Raw genomic sequence first — 20,094 nt, forward strand, 5'->3', positions numbered from 1 at the left:
AGGGCTCAAGTAGAAAGCAAATGTTTTGAAAATGATGATGGCAACAAATGTACAAATGTGCGTGACACAATGGATGGATGGATGGATTGTGATAAGAGTTGTACGAGACTCCAATAAAATTATTTTTCTAAAGTTATTTAGGAAAGAGTTTGTGATCCAATTAGCACTTTGGGTTTTGTTCCCCCACCTAATACACATGTATTGAACATATATTGGGAGTCAAACTTTATGTGATCACCAGAGATACAAAGCTAAATAATGCCCATCTCTAATCTTAGGGAACCTTGGTGGTATAAAGGGTTAGGTCAGCAGTTCAAATGCACCAGCTGCACTGCAGGGGAAAGATGAGGCTTCCTACCCTTTCCCTGGAAGAGTTACAGTCTTGGAAACCCATAGGCGCACTTCTACCCTGTCCTATAGGGTCACTGAGTCAGCATCGACTCGATGGCAGTGAGTGGAATCTTAGGGAGCCTAATGGGTGATAAAGACCTATAAAGAAATCAATGTGGCGCAGGGCTATGGGCTCTAACAGAGGTGAGTGACGGAGCGTGCAACAAAAGGGAGGGATGAGCCACTTTCCTTGGAGAAGGTTGGAGGTCTCAGGGACGATTCGTGGAAGAAGTCTTGAAAGACCACTGTGTCTTGAAGGAGGTGAGGTCTTCAGGAACATGGGGGAAGACATGGGATCTTGAATCAGAGAGCTACACCTGAGACAACCATGAGAAATTTGGTTTGAATCAAGCATGGGCCCAATATAATGGGTTATAGAGAGCTGCAGCCCGATTGGGGACTTGGGATGTCGCACTACGGAGCTCATATTTGATGTTGGGTTGGCCAGAGTCCATGGACAGGTAAGAAGCAGACCCATTGCCTGAACTATCCACCTCTAGTTCTCTCATCAAGATCTTGATTTGCTCAGTTGGGAACAAGGAACAAGCCCTGGAATTATCTTTTATGCTCTGAACTTCACTTTTAGTCAAAGACTTCAAGAACATTCCACAGAATTAACAATGCAGTGTTTCCCTATGGCTCGGCCTTCTCCCTCACACTCCTTCAGGTGAACTGAGAGTTTGTGTCAAAAGGTGGAAAGCAGCAGGTGACACCGCTTCTTTTTCCATAAAACACCAAAATCTGTTGCCATTAAGTGGATACCACCTCATGGTGAACCCATGTGTTAGAGTGGATCTGCTCCATAAAGTTTTCCTGACCATCATATCCACAGAAGGAGCTCACCAGACCTAACTTACTGCAATGACGTCAGTTCTGATTCTTAGCAACCCTATAGGGCAGCATAGATGGAACTGCCCCTGGAGGTTCCTGAGACCAGAACTCTTCATGGGACTAGAAAGCTTTGTCTTTCTCCTGAGGAGTGGGTGGTGGTTTTGAACTGCTGAATTTGAAGTAGCCCAATGCATAACCACTACGCCAAGAGTTTGCACTAACCCTGCTATCACCTAAGATATTTGGCAATTATTTGGGCAAAGTTCCCTGTGGGGTAGAGGAAGACCCAGATCCTTGATCACAACTCCAGAGAGGTAGTTCTCATGCCATGGCCTCGGCCTGCTCTCAGTTAAAAATCCCGTCTTCTCTATGTAATGTCCCCTGCTCTCTACCACCACAAGACTGAACAGCCTGCAGGGGGAAAGCTGTCCTTGTTTGAAAGCTGTGGGAACACTCATTCTCTGAGCTCAGTGATGCGAGATCCTCTTGCGGAAAGACATCGTGCCAAATCCACATGTAGATTTTGAAAAGCGTTTTATGTTTGCTATCCCATGGTTGGTACGGTTCTTAACTAAGGCTCCGAACCATAAGAAAAGGCATTTCTCCTGTAGACGCAGTGAGGCATGTGAGTGCGGCAAAATACACAAAACAAAGGGGAGAAAGCAGACGTCTATGTTGACCCGGTAATCGGCAACAAGGGGGTTCACCTGGAGACCTGGTTAACATGCAGGGCAGAGGTGGGCTTTAATAGGATGGCTCGTGGTGTTGCTTTACCCCTGATGCCTAGACTTTTCCCACCACAACTACAAAAGACAGCTGTCCTGTTAGCTGGGTTTGCCTTCTCACCACAGGCTGATGTGGTTTCCGAAGCTGGGCCACTGGATGAGGAAGGAACTTTAGGACACAGGAGGCTGAGGCCACCCCCCTGGCTGGGCCCTCTGTGGCCCTCTGCCGTGGCAGGCTTCTTGCTCTCCTTGAAGGGTATGTGCTTCTTTATAAGGCCTTAGAATGTTGTCCTTTTCTTCTTCTTCTTTGGATGGGAAATAGTCTACCTATTATGCCAGTGGTTCTCAACCTGTGGGTCATGAACCCTTTGGAGGTCAAATGACCCTTTCACAGGGGTTGACTAAGACCATCGGCAAACACATATTTCAGATGGTCTTAGGAACCAAGACACCATCTCCAGGCGGGTCCACCAACATGCAGATACGCCCACATATGAGTAACCGGCATGCTACCCCATGCTTCCAGACAAAATTTCATTTATTTGTCATTAGAAATAAATATTTCACAATAAATAATTACATATTGTTTTTGTGATGAATCACTGTGCTTTAATTATGTTCCATTTGTAACGATGAAAATGCATCCTGCATATCAGACATTTACATTAAGATTCATAAAAGTAGCAAAATTACAGTTATGAAGTAGCAACAAAAATAATTTTATGGTTGGGGAGTTACCACAGCATGAGGAACTGTATTAAAGGGTCGCGGCATTAGGAAGGTTGATAACTACTGTATTATGCAGTTAGGCATTTATTCAAGTGAATAACATTTAATAATTACAAATACAACAGAAGTTATTCTTAACCATCTGTGGTTAATAGGGAAGGCCATGGAGTCCTAATCAGGGGCATGAGTTGTAGAGCTAGACTTCCTGGGTTTAAATCCAGCTGTATGACCCTGGGCAAGTTACTTAATCCCATTGAGCCTCGGCTTCTTCACTGTAGAGCAAGATGGTCATAGTGTCAACCTCATCAACAGGAGAGCGATGTCTTAGTTGAGATTAAGCATGGAAAGCAGTTAGCATGTGCATCAGCAGGCCTGAGAAGTTAAAATGACAAGTGTGGTAGACTCTGGCATGCCATACTCCGGACCCCATGGTCCCCATGCATGGTGGACACTACAGCATCTTGTCCAGAGCATCAGAATTATCTCATTGTGCAAACCTCCTTGAGAGCCCCTTAAAGGTCAGGTGAGCCTTCGGGGCCCACACCCTGCCTAGCTCAGTGGGCAACTAAGTAAAGGTTTACTGACAGAATGCCTGGCTGGGCGACGCCAGCAGTGCATTGCCTAAATCCCACCAGTGAGTTTTAATATCATCCTCCCCATGGCGAGGCTCCATAAACACTTCTGCAGTGAAAAGTGAGTGTATCTATGCGTGTTGACTTCTCATTGTGTACAACATATATTTATCACTATGGGATTTGCCCAGATGCCATTCTGACAAGCCGAGGGGTTACTGGTATTCACAATCATCTCTTCTTTCTGGTGTCCAATCCATCAAATATCCAGGGCAGAGTGGGGAAACAAAAATAGCCCATTCAAAAGAGTCTCTCGACAAGCCTCTGGCTGTCAAGTCTCGAAGGTCAAACCTGGCAGAAACCGATGGCCTTTTCATTTATTTTTCTTGACGCCCATCAATGAAAGCAATTGTGAGTAAAAGTGGTACCTGCCAGGAAAGGAATTGTCCTTTGTACTTAGTGGCAACCTTCACACTTGAGGTGCACTTGGACAGTCACTTCTTGAGACCCTGGGAGGATTACATATCTATCCCTGGGCACGAGTTGGGGGTGGGGTGACATGCTCCTCATCTGGTCTTCAGACTCTCCCCTGTGATTTCTGACTAGGCTGTATGTTTTAGACCCAGAGCTTAGGCATAAGAAGATTTGCATCACAGACCTGCCTGAAATTGAATCTGGTATTCACTCTTGGAACATTGAACACCTACTATAGTCCAGGCACTGTGCCAGATGCTGCAGGATGCAAACACTCAAAGCCTATGGTCAAGTATCTGATGACCAAATACTAGAGGAGTCTTTATTGAGAAGAAATTTTTTCTGGCTGCATAAGAACAGGCCCAGAGAACATGTAGAACAGATATCCATTTCCATGGAATCTAGACTTTATGGATCCATGGAAGCTGGATGAACCCCTTCAAACTCTCTTGACCTGAGAACATCATTAAACCATAAATTTCCTCTAAGTTTTCTTAAACCCGAACAGTAGTATAGCTCTCCTACTGAAAAGTGTCTGCCTTAACCACTGTGCTCTTCCAAGAACTATGGTGTGGGAGTTACATAATCTGTCAATTTGACAGATTGGGCACAGGTCTCAAATGTTATTAAGAATGAAGGGGTAAAGTTCAGCCTGTCAATCACGTCGCAACTTGATAACCTCATTTGGAGGCACCAAGAAGATAAACAGTTCCCTGGAGTTGGGACACAGGCTTATTCCCTGCAAGACATGCTTCTTTCAAGACACATGGAACTATGTTAGAGTCCTGGACTGAAGGAGCCATGTACTTAATGCCTCTACCGCTACTGGATCATAAGACTTTACACCCACTGGCCTGTGATCTTCCTGCATTCAGTGTCATTGCACGTGTTTCATGAGTCTGAAGAGGACTTAATAGATTGGTATTGAACATATGGGCTAATATTGAACTTACAGACTTGATACAGACTGGGCTGGGATGCTTTCTCAATATTCAATTGCTCTTGTATATAAAGCTCTTCCTTACACACATATGCGTGTCTATGAATTTGTTTCTCTAGTCAACTCTGACTAACACATATGGGGTAAAATTGCCATCAGACACTCAAAAGATTAGCTAGGAAACGTAGTGGACAGTGAGTTTATCTTACTGGAGGTGGAACAATTCATGAAGAAGGATGAGGATGCTTACACGACTTGAAGAAAGCAATGTGTCACTGAACTGAGCAGGCAGTAGTTGGGGAATTGGTCTACATGATGCTGACTATATTCTCATGACAAAAATAACAGGAACTAAATTACAAAAACAGAGTAGGTCCAAGAGCTAGACCCAAAGCCAGAGTTTCTTGTCAAGTTTCTCTTCTAGCCTAGATGGTGTCAGCAAAAGAACAACAGAAAATAAATAAGGGCATAAATAAAAGGATTCCCAAAACCTGTGCTGTGTTCCCTTCCAAACTGGCAGGACAAGCTCGGACAAGTCATTGGATCCGGGGCTCAGTCTACTGAGCTTTAAAATGAGGACGTCATAGAGTGGAGGTGAACCTAAGATGATGTGCTAGGTGTTGATGTACCCGGTGAACTGACCATAAGACTATAGATAGCAACTGCCTCCGAGAACACATTGGAGGGTCAGAGGCCTGCTGGTAAACTGGGACTTACAGGAGACTCAGATCATGCCATTTTGGAGAACAGAGAGAATGGATGGATGCCTGGGAAGGGGCGGACAGCTGGGTGGGTAGGCGGATAAGTGATTGGGTGGATGGATGAGTGGGTGGGTGGAATGAAGACCCAGTCTGCTGCTAAAAGGTCTGGCTTCTCTCAGTCTACTCTGTCTCCTCCTCAACGCCTTGTGGACTCTGAAACCTCCCGTCCGTTTGGAGAATAAATAATAGATGAGCTGTCCGTAAGTCCGTGAGTGGAGATCATCACACACATGTGTTTGACACACGCAGCTACCTCAGTGTGGGGATGCTCAGGCAGAATTAGGCCAAGCTTGGAGACCCTGGTCACTAGACTGTTTACTGGTAGGGGGTGGGGATTATACTTTATCCTGCACATAAGTCAATCCCACTGCTCCAAGTTTTCTTGTTTACATTTGTCTATAGTACTCCGTGCATGGTCATATGAAGTTATCCACAAGGCAGTCCACCCATTGGAACGAAGGTGTTCACCCTGAGTCTCAATTCGAGATGCTCGCCACAGAAGCTATGGGCCTTTCTCAACGGGCATGTGCGTGTGCCCCTTCCCAAGAAATTCGAACTGCTGAGATGAGACCCAGTCATGTGAGTCTCCTCAAGGTGTGGTTCTGATGTGTACCATCGAAGCTCGAGATCTGGCACTGCTATCCCAGGAATACCACACTGTGGATGGCTTTCGCAACTAGAAACTTATTTTCTCACAGTCCAGGCAGCTGGAAGTCTGAAATCAGGGCGCTGGCTCTATGGTGAGGTGCTCCCTTTCTCTATCAGCTCGGGGGGAAGGTCCTTATCTCTCGGCAGCTTCTGCTGCAGTTCCTCGCTGGTCTTCATGTGCTGTGGCACCTATCTTACTCATCTCTGCTTGCTCAACGGTAATTGGTTTAAAACAGTCTCTACGCTGATAGGACTTCTTTAACATAACAACGCAACCCCTATTCCCAAATGGGGTTACAGACACAAGCATAGGAGTTAAGATGAACAACATACATTTTTAGGGCACTCGATTTAATTCATCACAGCTGCCATATTAATGGTTGGATGTCTGGTTCCCCCAGAAAATGACTTTCAATGTCACCGCTCGGAGGGAAGAGGACGCTGGGAAATTCAGGCATGTTGGCACAGATAGCGGGGCTGGTGCCTGGGATCTAGTTTAGAGAATATTAGTGGTTATTCCTAGAATGAGGCATGTCAAGTCTAGAACCTGGGTTCTCCTCCCATTCAAGCCTCACATCCTGAGCAGCCCAGGGGGAGACTGGACCTGTGACAGGGACCCCCCAGGAGGATAGCCTTCTTAGCACCTGCTCTGGGCTGGATCCTTGGCACACTAATTGAAACCTCACAACAGCCCCGGAATGTGAGACAATTATTGCCATTTTGCAGAAATGGGAGTTGAAGCTCCAGGACAGTCAGTGGCTTGCCCCTGTTCACAGGTATATGGGAGTCTGCCCCCGCCCCAGGATGCATAGCACCCCAAGTCTCAGAGAACTCTGAGGTGCACGATTGCTTCTGTGCCAGGCTTTTCAGAAACATGCCTGCAACAGGCATGCGTTATGAGTTTGAAAGCTTTTAAAATGATCTCGGAAGCCTTTGAATGGCACTTTCTTTTTAGTGTAAATCACCCGGACATTAAAGCCCTTATTGTATATTTATTAGTGTGTTATTCAGACCAAGGGGAGAGAGAGAGAGAGAGAGAGAGAGAAACTGACACTATGAATGACTTTGAAAGGGAGGAAAAGCTGAGTCTGAAATTAAATCACTGTGACACGGCCCCTGAGGGCATTGATTTCAATAAATGATCACCTTCCTTCCCCCTCCCCCCCACTCCTGATCCTGTTGCTCATGCAGGCAGGTGCGAGGAGGACTTGGGTTGTGGACGTGGAATGCCACTGGCCTCCGATTTCTCCATGCCGGCCATCCTCCCAGGGTTGCCCTGGGCCCACCCACCAAGGTGAAAACCCCACCACAGCCTGGGCAAAGCAATCGGCTCTCTTTTCAGAAGCCAAAGGCTTGGCACATCTTTCTGTCGAGGCCCTGTCTTGAGGCTATCCCTGGCTCAGCTTCTGGACTGGTCTGGCCTTGTCTACTGACAGTGAAACTCAGCGTTCTGGGCATGAGTGGACTACTAACTAGTATGGTGTGCCCCTCCCTTGGGCACTGGCAGCTCAGGTATAGGGTTTTGGGAGACCCAGATTCGATTCCAGCTTCATGCACCTCATAGGCAGCCACCACCTAGGTGTAGAGCTTTCAGAGACAAACAAAGATGAAAGGACTGGCAATCTACCTGTACAAATTGGCCGATGGGAACTCCAAGGATCACAATGGTCCAATTCCTGACCGGTCTTGGGGATGGCTCGGGACTGGGCAGCAGTCCCTTCCATTGTGAACTGTGTTGTGTTGAAGTGGGAGCTGACTCAAAGGCAAGGAACAATGTGTGGGGGTGACTCCCCTCTTTTTCAGACAATGACTCCCCTCTTTTTCAGACAATGAGGGCCCAGAGAGCAGGAGCGGCAGGGCAGGAAGAGTCCCTTCCTCTTGTCCAGCTCTGGGGTAGCATCCTGAGATGGGAGCTGCTAAAGCTGCCAGACTGGAGGGGGTGCACGCAGGGTGGGAAGGAATCTGCTCCGTAGACACTGGGGTTGGCCCATAACTGCGCTGCAGACACATACTGCAACCAGGTCAGAGGCCACATCTCCTGATACCCGCAGATCAACATCTCTTCCTATGAAATGATGGTGGCACACTTCCTGTTAGACTTGTCACGGATTCTGGAAGCTGGGCTCTTGGGGCAGGACTGATGGGCAAAAATAAACATGGCGGCGGAGTGGGAACCCAGCCCCTCAATGGGTTTTTCCTCGGCCTGGAGGGAGGCTGCAGGTACTCATCCAAGGCCCCAAGGTGGGGAGGTGAGGCTCAGGAGGGCCAAAGTGGGAGGGAGGGAGGCAAAGAGGGAGGACCCCCAGCTTTGCACAAGCAAGCAGGTCTACTGTGATCACAACCCACAGTGTCACATCTGGGGCCTCCGTGGTCCCACCAGGTGGTTGGTTGACAGGAAGGGATTGAACTCAGGACTCTGGTGGGTCCAGGGCTTGTGTTCCCATGGAAAAGTGAGGCTATGTGCTGAGAAGCATCCTTCTCTGTGGGCCTCTGGCCCAAGCCTTATTTGTGTGGTGAAGTCCCCTCAACAGCTTATCTTGGCTTAAACCCGAGGGTTTACGGAATCCTTTAGATTGAAGACATCTTTCCAAGTATCAATCATTCTCATGATTAGCCACTGCTAACCCATCAGGGGGCCCAAATATTCCCTCATGCACTGTGTAGCTCTGATCACACATAAGAAGGTCCCCAGACACCACAGTGGCTATAGGAGAGAGCCGTTCACTCAGAAGGATGGACTTGGGATGGGAAAGGAGCTGGGGTCTCTCTGAAGCCTCCTACAGTCGAAGCCACCTCTTCCTCCTCCCCCCTCCCCCTGCCTTCACGCTTGCGTACCTGGGTCCAGGAGCACTGAATGCACACAGCCAATTGGGCTGCCCTGGCTTTTCTGAAGTGTTGCTTTCAGCTGAATGGCACTACCTGATCATGGGGAGCTGAGGATGCTGACCAGGAGCTGCCTGCCAGGCTCTCAGTTCAGCCTCTTACATCCTCTGGGCCTCCATGGAAAGAGCTGAAGCAGCCCGCACAGTTGCTATTGCTACCATGTCTTTCTTAATGCACCGGCATTCCATGCAAGGAGTGACCCCGTGGGCTTTGGTTGTGTTCCTAAAAACCCCCGAAGCCAAACTCACTACCTGCCATGCGTCAACTCTGCCTCATAGCAACCCAGTTCAAAACCAAACTCACTGTCAGCGAGTCAGCGCCGACTCATCTTTCTCCCACGGGGCTGGATGGTGGTTTCAAACTGCTGACCTTACAGGTAGCAGTCCAATGTGTCACCAACCAGAGTCCTTAAAGAAAGACTTCCCTGACTAGGGACTGAACCCTGGCTGAGGCGGTGAGAGAGCGCTCAATCCTAACCACTGGACTCCCAGGGCTAGCAACCCTGTAGGACAAGTTCAAACGGTTCCTTAGGGTTTCTGAGACTGCATCTTTAGGGGAGCAAGTGCTCTCTTCTTTCTCCCTCCAAGTGGCTGTTGGATTGGAATTGTCGACCTTTCCGTTCATTGTCTAACATGTAACCCAGGGTACCACCGGGTCTCCTAAACATCTCAACTGCCATCAAGCGGATGCTGATGCCGGTGACCCAAGAGGATAGAGCAGAGATGGTCGTGGGGTTTTCAAGGCGCTACGTCCGTATGAAACAGAGACAGCCGCATCTTTCTCCTGCAGAACAACTGGTGGGTTCGAACTGCTAACCTTGTGGTGAGCAGTCCGACAGGGACCCCATCGCAGCACTGGGGATCCTAACACCTCAAAATGAATGAGCCCAACCTGATGGATCCGGACAGTCCTAACGCACACACGCCTTAGGGCAGAAAGGGTGTAAAAGACCCCGTGGCTGTGGTAATGGAATTGAGCATCTCGAAGAGTGTGAAGACGGCATAGGGCTGGGCCAGGCCAGGCTTCATTCTGTTACACGTGGGGTCGCATGGGCCAGAGCCCAGTGGACGGTGGCAAACAGCAGCAGCATGACCCCGAGGTCCCCAGTCCTCGTTTGTTAAAGGAATGTATGATCCGAACAGGATCTGGCACTTATTAAGTATCTGCTGCCGTCCCGGCCCAATGTGAGTCATTTCCCCACTGCCATTTTTCACCAGCAGTGATGGCCACCCTCTCTGGGGCTTGGGAACTCCTGGGCCTCTCGTTTCTAGATGCCTTCAGTCTGTTCACATCAGTGGCCAGTCAGGGCTGGGCTCCTTGCCCGCCCGGTTTCTCTCCTCCCTTGCCTGTGGCCACTCTGGGGGTCACATGAGCAGTCTGGCCCTCATCTCTCTGACCTCTGGGAGACACTCCTGCAGAGGCCAAGACCTGGCTGCCCACGCGCTGAGATTCATTAGACCCGGCTTGCTCCGCTGCCATGTGAGTGACTATGATTCCCCGAACCTCTCCCAGCGCTTCCAAGCAGGCGGCTGGCTGCTCTGCCTGTGTTGTGTGCCAGCAGGCACTGTGCACTCACAATGCAGTGGCTTCTGGGGAACTTGGTGGTGCTGGCCTTGTCGTTCCTCAGCCCACTCCTCTGAGTCCGGCTCTCCTCGGTCCTCTGTGATGACCGCTTCCTCCTTTGTGTTTTCCTGAGAGCAGTCCTTGGACCACCATCTTCGGCCATGAGAGGAAGCCAGCCCCGTTTGCCATCACCACTGTCAGTCACCGCCAGGACATCACTGTGCCCCCCACCCCCACCCCCAGGAGCACAGAGCCCCGTGCTGCTGAAGTCATCGCTGGCCTTAAAGGATGGGCACATTCTGAGAGGCAATCTTGGGCTTTTGAGCCTGGGATGACCTCATAATCAGAGAGTATATGAGTCTCAATCCTTCCTGATCCCAAACCCAGAGCAGAGCAGCTCTGGACACGAATCCACCACCTCCTGCATTTGCACCATGCTCAGAGCGGGTGCCCCCTTCACACCATCTACGGCACTGACCCCCCAAACACATGAGCAGGCCAGGTACCAGCACCCTTACGTTGCAGATAAGGAAACAGAGGCCTTGGAAGGAGTCAGATTTGCCTGAAGTCTTAGGTAACCGTGGAGCAGAAGTAGAATTGCCCCAGTGGGTTTCCAGGGCTGTCACCTTTATGGGAGCTAGTTTAGCAGATCAGCACTTAACGACTGAGCCACCAGGGCTCCTCTTGATGGCCCTGACAACTTGAGAGTATTCCACAAACAATGCTTATTGAATGGATGCTCAAACCGTAGAGGACAACGAGTTCAGGGCTTCTGGCTCCCAGCACAAGGACTTCTTGCCCCACTCCTTGCCAGCCTGTGCTCTCTCAGCAACGGCTAAACATTATCGGAAGTCAGGCTGCCTAGGTTCAAACTCCCTCTACCTGGCTGAGGTAGTGACCTTGAGCATGGTATATGACCTCTGCTGAGTTTCCTCTTTGTCAAAATGCAAGATAATAACAGCCCTGCTTCCCTGCATTGTGTGAAGTGAGGAAATGCCTGTACGGCGGCAGCAACTACTGTCTGGCCCCCGTGAGACTGTTGCTCATCACTGTTGGGTGCCCTCAAGTCAGCTCTGGCTCAGCGAGCCAATGTACAATAGAAGGAAACGCTGCCTGGTCCTGCGCCATCCTCACCACTGTTCTTATGGTCGAGCCCATTGTGGTAGTCACTGTGCCCGTCCATCTCATTGAGAAGCTTCCGCTTGTTCTCTTAAATGTTAGTGCCAGCTATGAAGGCTCAAGGGTAAGGCTGGGCTGGATGCCTCTTTCTCGTCCCAGGACCTAGGACAGCGACAGGCACAACAGATTCTCGGACTCAAGACACTTGCTTATCAAACTGAAACTAATGTGGCCACCAGCAAGTCCCTTCTTCTTTCTGGGCCTCAGTTTCCCCACTTGTAAATTGAAGGGATGAACTAGGTCAGTACCAAAGTTCTTCCCAGCTCTACAATGTTGTATGTAACTCGCCTGTTCTCAGTGGGAGTGAATCCCCAGGTTCCACTTAGGATTCTACAATGCACTGGACAGCCCCCCCCAACAAAGAAAAGGGCAATCATGGCGAAGCCAAGAACCCCGGGTCCAATCCTTCACAAATACCCCAGAGGCCTTTGATTTGTTAGGCTAGTGCCCCTTGTCCCATAGCTTGCCAAGCTGGAGAGGGAGCGGAGTGACCGACTGATTGCCCCTTCAGCTGCCACCAGCCACCCTTGCCACATTGATCTCGCTGGGGGAGAGGGCAGCCTGGCTCAGGCATCTTTTAATTTAGCAGTGAACTCACTCCTGCACATCACTAAAGCCCCAGATGGGGATGCCTCTGCCAGGGATGGGTGGAGAACAGCTCTGTGCCCAAGATGCATGGGACATGGGCTTGTGGACCCAGGACCCATCTCAAGAAACGCTGCCATTTTCCTGAATTTGCCTCCCCACCTCTGGCTCCCTTTCTCATATCTTAAGTCCCACCAGCCCCTCTCCCCCTCCAGAGGGCAGGTCAAGTCCTCCGATGATGAAAGAGCGGCCTTTGGGAGAGGACATTTGGCCAGAGGTATGCCCTGGAGTCTGCTGGCCAACTAGCCTGGTTGCCCACAATAGGAGGGGTTGGTCTCCTATTTGTCTCCACCCGGGGAACCCCAGCTCACTTGTTTCAAGGCCCTAAAGAATCTAAATCACCTTTTGCTGTTGCCGGTGCTGCCAGTTTTCTTTACCTTCTGAGTTCTCTTTCCCAGCCCCACCCTTCCTGACTGAGTTTTCCGTGGGGGTTTCCTGGAAAGAACATGAATGCAGAAGCATGTCACTGCTTGCTTCCTGTCTCTGCTTCAGTGTTCTCATTGATGAGATGGGAATTCACTTGATGACCATGAGTGCAAGGAAATCAACATGGGGAAAGACTGTAAACAGCCCAGAGCTACCCACACTTGAGAGGCAGTTTCGTCTTCTTGACACATGCTCTGCAGGAAGAGGGTACTGGCACACCGGAGCGCCACACTCGGCGCTTTTATGGCTGCAGATGGGATTCCCAGCCTGTGCTCAGGAGCCCCCACGCTGAGCATGCAGGCACCACAGTGCATGCCTGAAGACCTGGCAAGCAAGAACGGCACTCCCCGGTGCTGCCAGACTTGGTGGAGTGGGAAGAAAATGTTGCTGGGCAAACACCTCTAGGGTGGCCTGTGGCCGGATTTGCCACCAGCCCTGCCCACGGTTGGGTGGCCTTTCCAACTGGACTTCATGTGAGAAAGAGGGTTGATACCACAAGGCTGCTCATTCCCAACTGCGGGCAGCCCACAGCTCTGACGTTCGTGATTTCTGGTAAGCAGACAAAGAAGTACTTGGCAGCAGGGCCCTCTGAGCCAGCCTCAAGATGCTTTTCAGATGGAAGGAGATACAGGTGAGGCCAGGTCTGGGAAGAGCATCCCTCTGTTACCAAGATTTCATTCTGACCGGGATTGCAGTAGCTTATAGTTCTTTTAAACACAACTAAGTACAGATGGATCAGCAAGAAGATGGAGAGATGACAGTCAATAAATTACTAAAGGACCATAGTACACGCCTGGAAAAGCACTAGGGAGGGTCTCCCCCAGCACGCCAAGGGGTGGAGGATGGGTACCAGTCATTGTTTGGGTGAGTCACCTCTGAAAAGGTGTTTGATTGCTTAGCAGAAAAACTAGAAATGTGACATCTTTCTCCTGTGGACACGCTACAAAGAATGATCCCTCAGCCCTGCCTGTGATAAAATAACTAGATCCGGTGATCCTTAAAAACTGGGTCTGTGGCACAATATTCACAAGTTTCCAATGTCACTCCTTCTAGTGGTCCTATGGAGCTAAGGGAATTTCACTGAGATGGTTGCTAGGTGCACCTTCTGGGGCGGTATAAGCCTTTGAGGCTCTAAGGCCAACCTCTCTTCCAAGAGCGACTGAATTGGGAGAGTAGTGGTATCCACTGACCAAGGATTTGGAGTCCACAGTTCTGTAGGACCTGCTTAGATTGCCACAATAGGTTGTCTTTTCTCTTCCTATCCAAGTTCTGCTGGTAGAACCCAGTTTCCAGCATATTAAATTACTTTTATTTCTGCCTTCAATGCTCCCCTTAGAGATTTGCTTCTTGGCTCCATCTGGCCTTTGGGAAATGAATATCTTTTAACATCCACTCATTAAATGCTTACTCTCACAGCTGGTTCTCCGACCTCTGGAAAGATAGCGGTCAGGGAGACCCACAGATCAATGCACCAGACACTACCCTGGGACTATTAGCAGTAATAGCTCAATCTGGACCCTACCCATGAAAAGACCACAGTTAGTTTTAAGTAGACACCTCAGACTGGAAATGTGCAGCCACAACCCAAATCATCATTCAGAAAATCAGTCCTGGGGCTGGAAAAGACTTACCCATGCTTCCCCGGACTGGGCACCAGGAGGATCTCTCGTCCAGCCTCGTTGTGGGGTAGCAGCTGGGCCACGTACCTCCCGGAGGGCTGCAGGTGCCTGTGCACTGAGACGGCCAGCGTGCAGTGCTCGCTGCTGCTCCGCATCCAGGGGCTGAGGATGGTGTGCTTGGAGTTCGCGGAGGTGTTGAGGAGGAGGAAGGAGCCTGGGGAAAGAGAGGGAAAGCGAGGATGAGTCCCTGTGCAGCAGTCCTGTGGCAGGGCTCCAAGGCCCCAGCACGACAGCTCGTGCTGCCAGACAGGGCTCTCTCCCACGATGTGCATAAGCCAATCCCTTTACCGTCTTTCTTCTCTTTCCTTTGTGAAAAGCAGAACTTGAGGCAGAAGGGTGGAGACTTGGGAACAAGGGCTTCACAATGAAGCAGATTAAGATCAGCATTTCAAAACCAGAGCATCTCCTCTGGAGAAAGATGGGGTTTTCTCCTCCTAGAAGGAGTCACAGTGTCAGAATCCCAGGGGCAGTTCTACCACGTCCTATCGGGTCACTACAAGTGGGCATCTGCTCGATGGCAGTGAGTGAGGTTTTAGTTTTGGGGGGTTTGGTCTTCAGGAATTCCACCACTTACTAGCATTGTGCCCTTGAGTCTCCAGTTCTTCATCTATAAAATGGGGATATAAATCTCTATTTCTGGGTGTGTTTATGGAGAGGATGTGAGATAATGCACGAGAGCACTCCACACCATTTTTTGGCAGAACGGAGGCATCCAGTAAATCATGCTTTATTTGATTTAGACGGACTGATCTGCGTGAAGTGGAGATGACAACTCATAGATCCTTTCCCAGTCAATGAGCGCAATTGACCAAGTCCCGGGAAAACGTGTGAAGAACAGACGGGATGGCCTAAATCCCAAAGAGTGAACAGAGTGAGAAACTCAGCCAGGCACCAAGAACACCAAGAAATTTATACCTGGGTCTTGGGAACAGGCTAAAGAGGCAAAGCCCACCACCCATGGGTTCCATGGTGCTACAGCAGGAGTGCTCTTGTTACCATAGGAGGGGGCTTCAAAAGTGTGTGGGGTAAAGGGAACTGGAAGATAACTGAGTTTTCCACAAGCTTTCTGAAGCCTCTCGGATGTGTAGTATATGCCTGTCGTTGGGATGCATTGACAGGTCACGTCTCATTCAAAGATTGTCCCTGGACAAGAGAACAAAATGCTGCCGGTTCCAGTACCGTCCTCTCGATGCCGGGTATGGCCCAGCCTCCTGTTGCAGCCCCGGTGTCCACACATCTCAAGGGGGGCGGGGCGGGCTTCTTCTTCACCGATCTTCTACTTTACAGACATGGTCTACTTCTCTAAGGTCTGGTCCCACCTGTTACCATGCCCCCAGCATGTGAGATCTTGTCTCCTCCCCCTTCTAAGCTGCATTCTAGTTGAACTTCTTCCAAGACAGGTGTGTTCCTTCTTCTGACAACCCACAGTCGATTTGGTATTCTTCACTTAGGTCTTCATTCCAAAGCATCGGTTCTTCTTTGGGCTTCTCTAGGCATTGCCAAGATTTTTCATGCACATGAAGCACAGGAATGCACCATGGCTTGCGTCAGAGACACCTTAGTCCTCATTGCGAGATCTTCACTTTTAAAACAAAGTATTTTAAAAAGATTGTTTACATCTCAGTCTCCACAACCCTGAACCAGAAGAACTAGATGGTGCCCAGCTACCATTATCAACTGCTCTGAAAAGGACCACATTCGATAGACAGGGAGAGAAATGTGGTGCAAACTGACAATCATAAAGAGAGCAGGTCTACTGGTCTCATAGGGACTGATGGGATCCTCAGCATTATGGCCTTTCGGCACTCTTTAGGCCTGCAAGAAAACCCATGCCTGCTTTAGGATAGTCAATTATTTAATATCAAAATGGAAACATTTACCCAAGGACAAAACCCAGAGGATAAGGAGACAAAGAGGAATGGAGATAGGAAATACGAGGGGGTTGTGGGAATTGTGATGGTACATTGGTGGAGGGAATTGCAAAAGATAAAGTATTAGGAAATATGTCCGCGTTGTTGAATGTAAAACTATGATTTGCTTGGTAAACCTTCACCTAAATTACAATGAAAAGATTAAGCAAATAAAAGAGAGATCGTTTGCTACAGATATGCTCAATGGTATGCATCATTTAATTCTTTTTTCATTGTTTGATTTCTTGACTGTTGCTTTCATAGACAGGGGTTGTGGATCTATGTAAGATGAAGTCCTTGACAACTTCATTATTTTTCTACATTAATCAGAATGTTGCTTATTGGCTCATTTCCCCCTCCCCCTTTGGTTCATTTTTGTTTTCTTCATGTTGAAGTATAATCCATACTGAAGATCTAAAGTCATCATCAGTAAATGATTCCATTCCTCCTAACTTCAGGCCAACGTGAATGCATCATCGGTATAGCTCAGGCTGCCAAGGAGTCTTCCCTCCAATCCTGATGCCATGTTCTTTTTCACATAGTCCAGCTTCTTCATTTATTTGTTCAGCATACAGACTGGATACATGTAGTGAAAGCATGTGCCCTGATTCATATCATTCCTGATTTTAAATCACACATTACCCCCTGTTTGAGCAACTGTCTCTTGGTCTATGTACATGTTTTGCATGAGCACAATTAAAAGAGTCCTGGATTTCTCATTCTTCATGGTGTTATCTATAATTTGTCACCATCTTCACAGTCATATGTCTTTACATAGTAAAATAGAGGTAAATACCTTTATATTACCATCTGCTTTCAGTCAGGATCCATCTGACGTCAGCAATGATAACCCTAATTCCATGTCCTCTTTTTGAATCTGGTTTGACTTTCTGTCAGCTCTGTTGATGGACTAATGCAACTTATTTTGAGTTCTTTTCAGAAAAACTTTACTTGTGTGTGATACTTAGGATATTCAATAATTTCTACATTGCACTGAGTCACTTTTGTTCGGAATGGGAACTCAGTGGGTCATACAGCTGTGTCCTCAATTTCTTGGCACAGAAGGGATAGAATGTTCAGCATTGCTCCAGTGTCTTGAAACACCTCAGGTGATAGTGTCAATTCCTAGAGCCTTGTTTTTCTGCTGATGCCTGCCAGGCAACTTGGGCTTCTTCCTTTTATGCCATCATTCTTGATCATACATTACCTCCTGAAATGATTGAATGTCAGTCACTTTTTCCATCTTCTTTTGATGCTTCCTGCATTATTCACTATTTTGCCCACAGAATTCTTCAATATTACAGCTTGAGCCTTGAACTTTTTTTCCAGTTCCTTTAGTGCTACAGCCTGCAAATGAGTACACTTGGGGCATCTTGGACCACCCAACAGGCCACAGCTGAAATGAGATCTGACTTGCCATAGGCAGATCATTTCCAAGAGATGTGGGGTTCAGTGGATGTCCATTGAACAATTCGGGGTTCTCCAGGAATACATGTTTCCTCTAGACTTTTGAAAGGTATGACTAGTTCAGGAGTTTTTGAGATAGGTAGTTTTGAGTGGATCATCTCAGTCATTTACGATGTTCTAACGAGCATGGATTCTGGTCCTTGGCTTACTGAATGTTGCTACACAAAGTGTTAACTTGCTTAGATTTAAGTTTCCTTATTTATGAAATGGGGTGAGCATTGTTGACTAAATGCAATCATCTCTAAGATCCATTCCTGCTCTCTGAGTCCATAAGTCATGTGGATTTCTAACTGGTGTTCACAACAAAGCCCTGCAAATCCCCCTTTCACCAGGCCGGTGGCAGAGTTTTCCTCGGTGGCAAGGCAATCCTAATTCCAGGAACATAGGTCAAGGGACCTACAAGAAACCTGCATTCATAGGGATTACTGTTAGTATAAAGTCACAGCACCATTTTATGGTTCCAGGCATTCCCTCTGGTGCATTGATTTTATTTGCTATATGTTTGCGTTGAAGCTTTGGAAGCTCAGATGCTGCTGCTTCTGCAGTGGAAGCCTATTCCAGGAAGATGCTTGACTTCCCCAATGGGGAACAGCTAATGAGTGCTCAGTCTTCTTACAGGGCCCTTGGCATCTCAGATTAGTCTCCTTCTGCTGATAACCCAATTTACCAGATAGGCTAAAACATGAAAAGGAAAGAAGCACAAAGAAAACTGATGCAAAAAAGAAAGGGGATTCCTATGAGAAGTAAAGTGTTTTCCAAGGAGAAATGGTATTGTGGCAGGAACGGAAGATTTGCAATATTCTGAAAGTATGTAAAGGTGGCTTAAAGTTATAATCAGGAAAAGTTCAGCACAACATTGCTCAGACTGGATTGGAAACGGAAACTTTCATAATTGGGGGCAAATTAAGCATGGGAAAGGGGCATTTTAAAAATGCTCTACAGGCCTTAGTAAATCATCTACAGTATGGCTCTATTTCATTCCAGGGAAAATGTTCTTCTCATGGACACTGACACAAAGGAGAGAAGTAGAGTTAAAGGCTCAGAATTGTAAAGGAGAAACAGCAAATTCTGATTATAGAGGAATGAATACGCAAACCTTCATGCAATAAAATATTAGGCGCGCCTCCATCAAAAACAATGATGGCCCTGCGAAACACCACAAGACATGGGCAATCCTGGGGAACACTGTGCCTAGCAAAGTGAGCCAACCTGATCATGACAAATACTGAATGACACCCATCTGATAGGAAAAAAGAAAGCCAACAGGAAAGTGACTTTCACACCAAAGAACAAGAGTTTGAAGACTAGGAGGAGGACAGGGGCTGGAGAGGAAGTGGAGAGAGCGGGACAGGAAATGGCGGAGGGGAAGGAGAAACACATGATGGGGAGGGCACTAAGATACTCTTACAATACTAATATAGCTAGCTAGCTAGCTAGCTAGATATAAATAGATATTTTAATGAAGGATTACAGTCTTACAAAACATTCCAGAGTTCTTACTCCACTCTGAAAATTGGTCTGAATAGCTTTAAAAGAGGAAATGTAAAACCAAAGCAGACTTGGATATTTTAGTGACCTACAAGTTCATTCCAAATTATTGTTGTTGCTAGGTGCTGACCCATAGTGACCCTATGCTCCCCGGACTGAAACACTGCATGGTCCTGCCTGGCCGTACACTTGTTCCTTTGCTTGAATCCATTGTTGCAATCACTGTGCCAATCCATATCATTGAGGGCCTTCCTCTTTATTGCCACCCCTCCACTTTACCAAACACAATGTCTTTCTCCAGGGATTAGTCTCTCCTGACAATATGTGCAAAGTATGTAAGGCAGTCTTGCCAACCTGGCCTCTAAGGAGCACTCAGGCCTTACTTCTTCCAATACAGATTGGTTTGTCCTTTGAGCAGTCCATGGTACTTTCAATATTCATCTCCAGCACCACAACTCAAGTGCATATATTCTTCGACAGTCTTCCTTATTCAATGTCCAACTTTCACATGCATATGATTCAATAGAGAATACTATGGCTTGGGTCAGGCACACCTTAGTCCTCAAAGTAACATGGTTGCTCCTCAGTACTCTAACTGGGTCTTTTGCAGCAGATTTACCGAATGCAATATGTCTTCTGATCGCTTGACTGCTGCTTCCATGAGAATTGGTTGTGGAGCTAAATAAGACAAAATCCAACCAGTGGTGTGAGTGGCGAAACAGGGAGGGTATAGGAGAGTGAGTAGGAAAGAGGGGACCGATTACAAGGAACTATATGTGACCTC

General features: G+C 48.0%; 1 protein-coding gene across 1 annotated transcript in view; it reads right to left on the reverse strand.

Annotated features, from left to right (window-relative positions):
• The window catches only part of ALK (ALK receptor tyrosine kinase), a 689,240-nt gene that overhangs the window by 422,954 nt on the left and 246,192 nt on the right, over positions 1-20,094 (reverse strand). The window contains exon 4 of the mRNA XM_045287018.1: positions 14,398-14,599. Within this exon, the coding sequence (XP_045142953.1) occupies positions 14,398-14,599 (202 nt within the window). The remainder of the gene's footprint in view (positions 1-14,397; positions 14,600-20,094) is intronic.

Source organism: Echinops telfairi, unplaced genomic scaffold (assembly GCF_000313985.2).
Source record: "Echinops telfairi isolate 266 unplaced genomic scaffold, ASM31398v2 ScPeMD7_10;HRSCAF=50, whole genome shotgun sequence".
Classification (NCBI taxonomy): domain Eukaryota; kingdom Metazoa; phylum Chordata; class Mammalia; order Afrosoricida; family Tenrecidae; genus Echinops; species Echinops telfairi.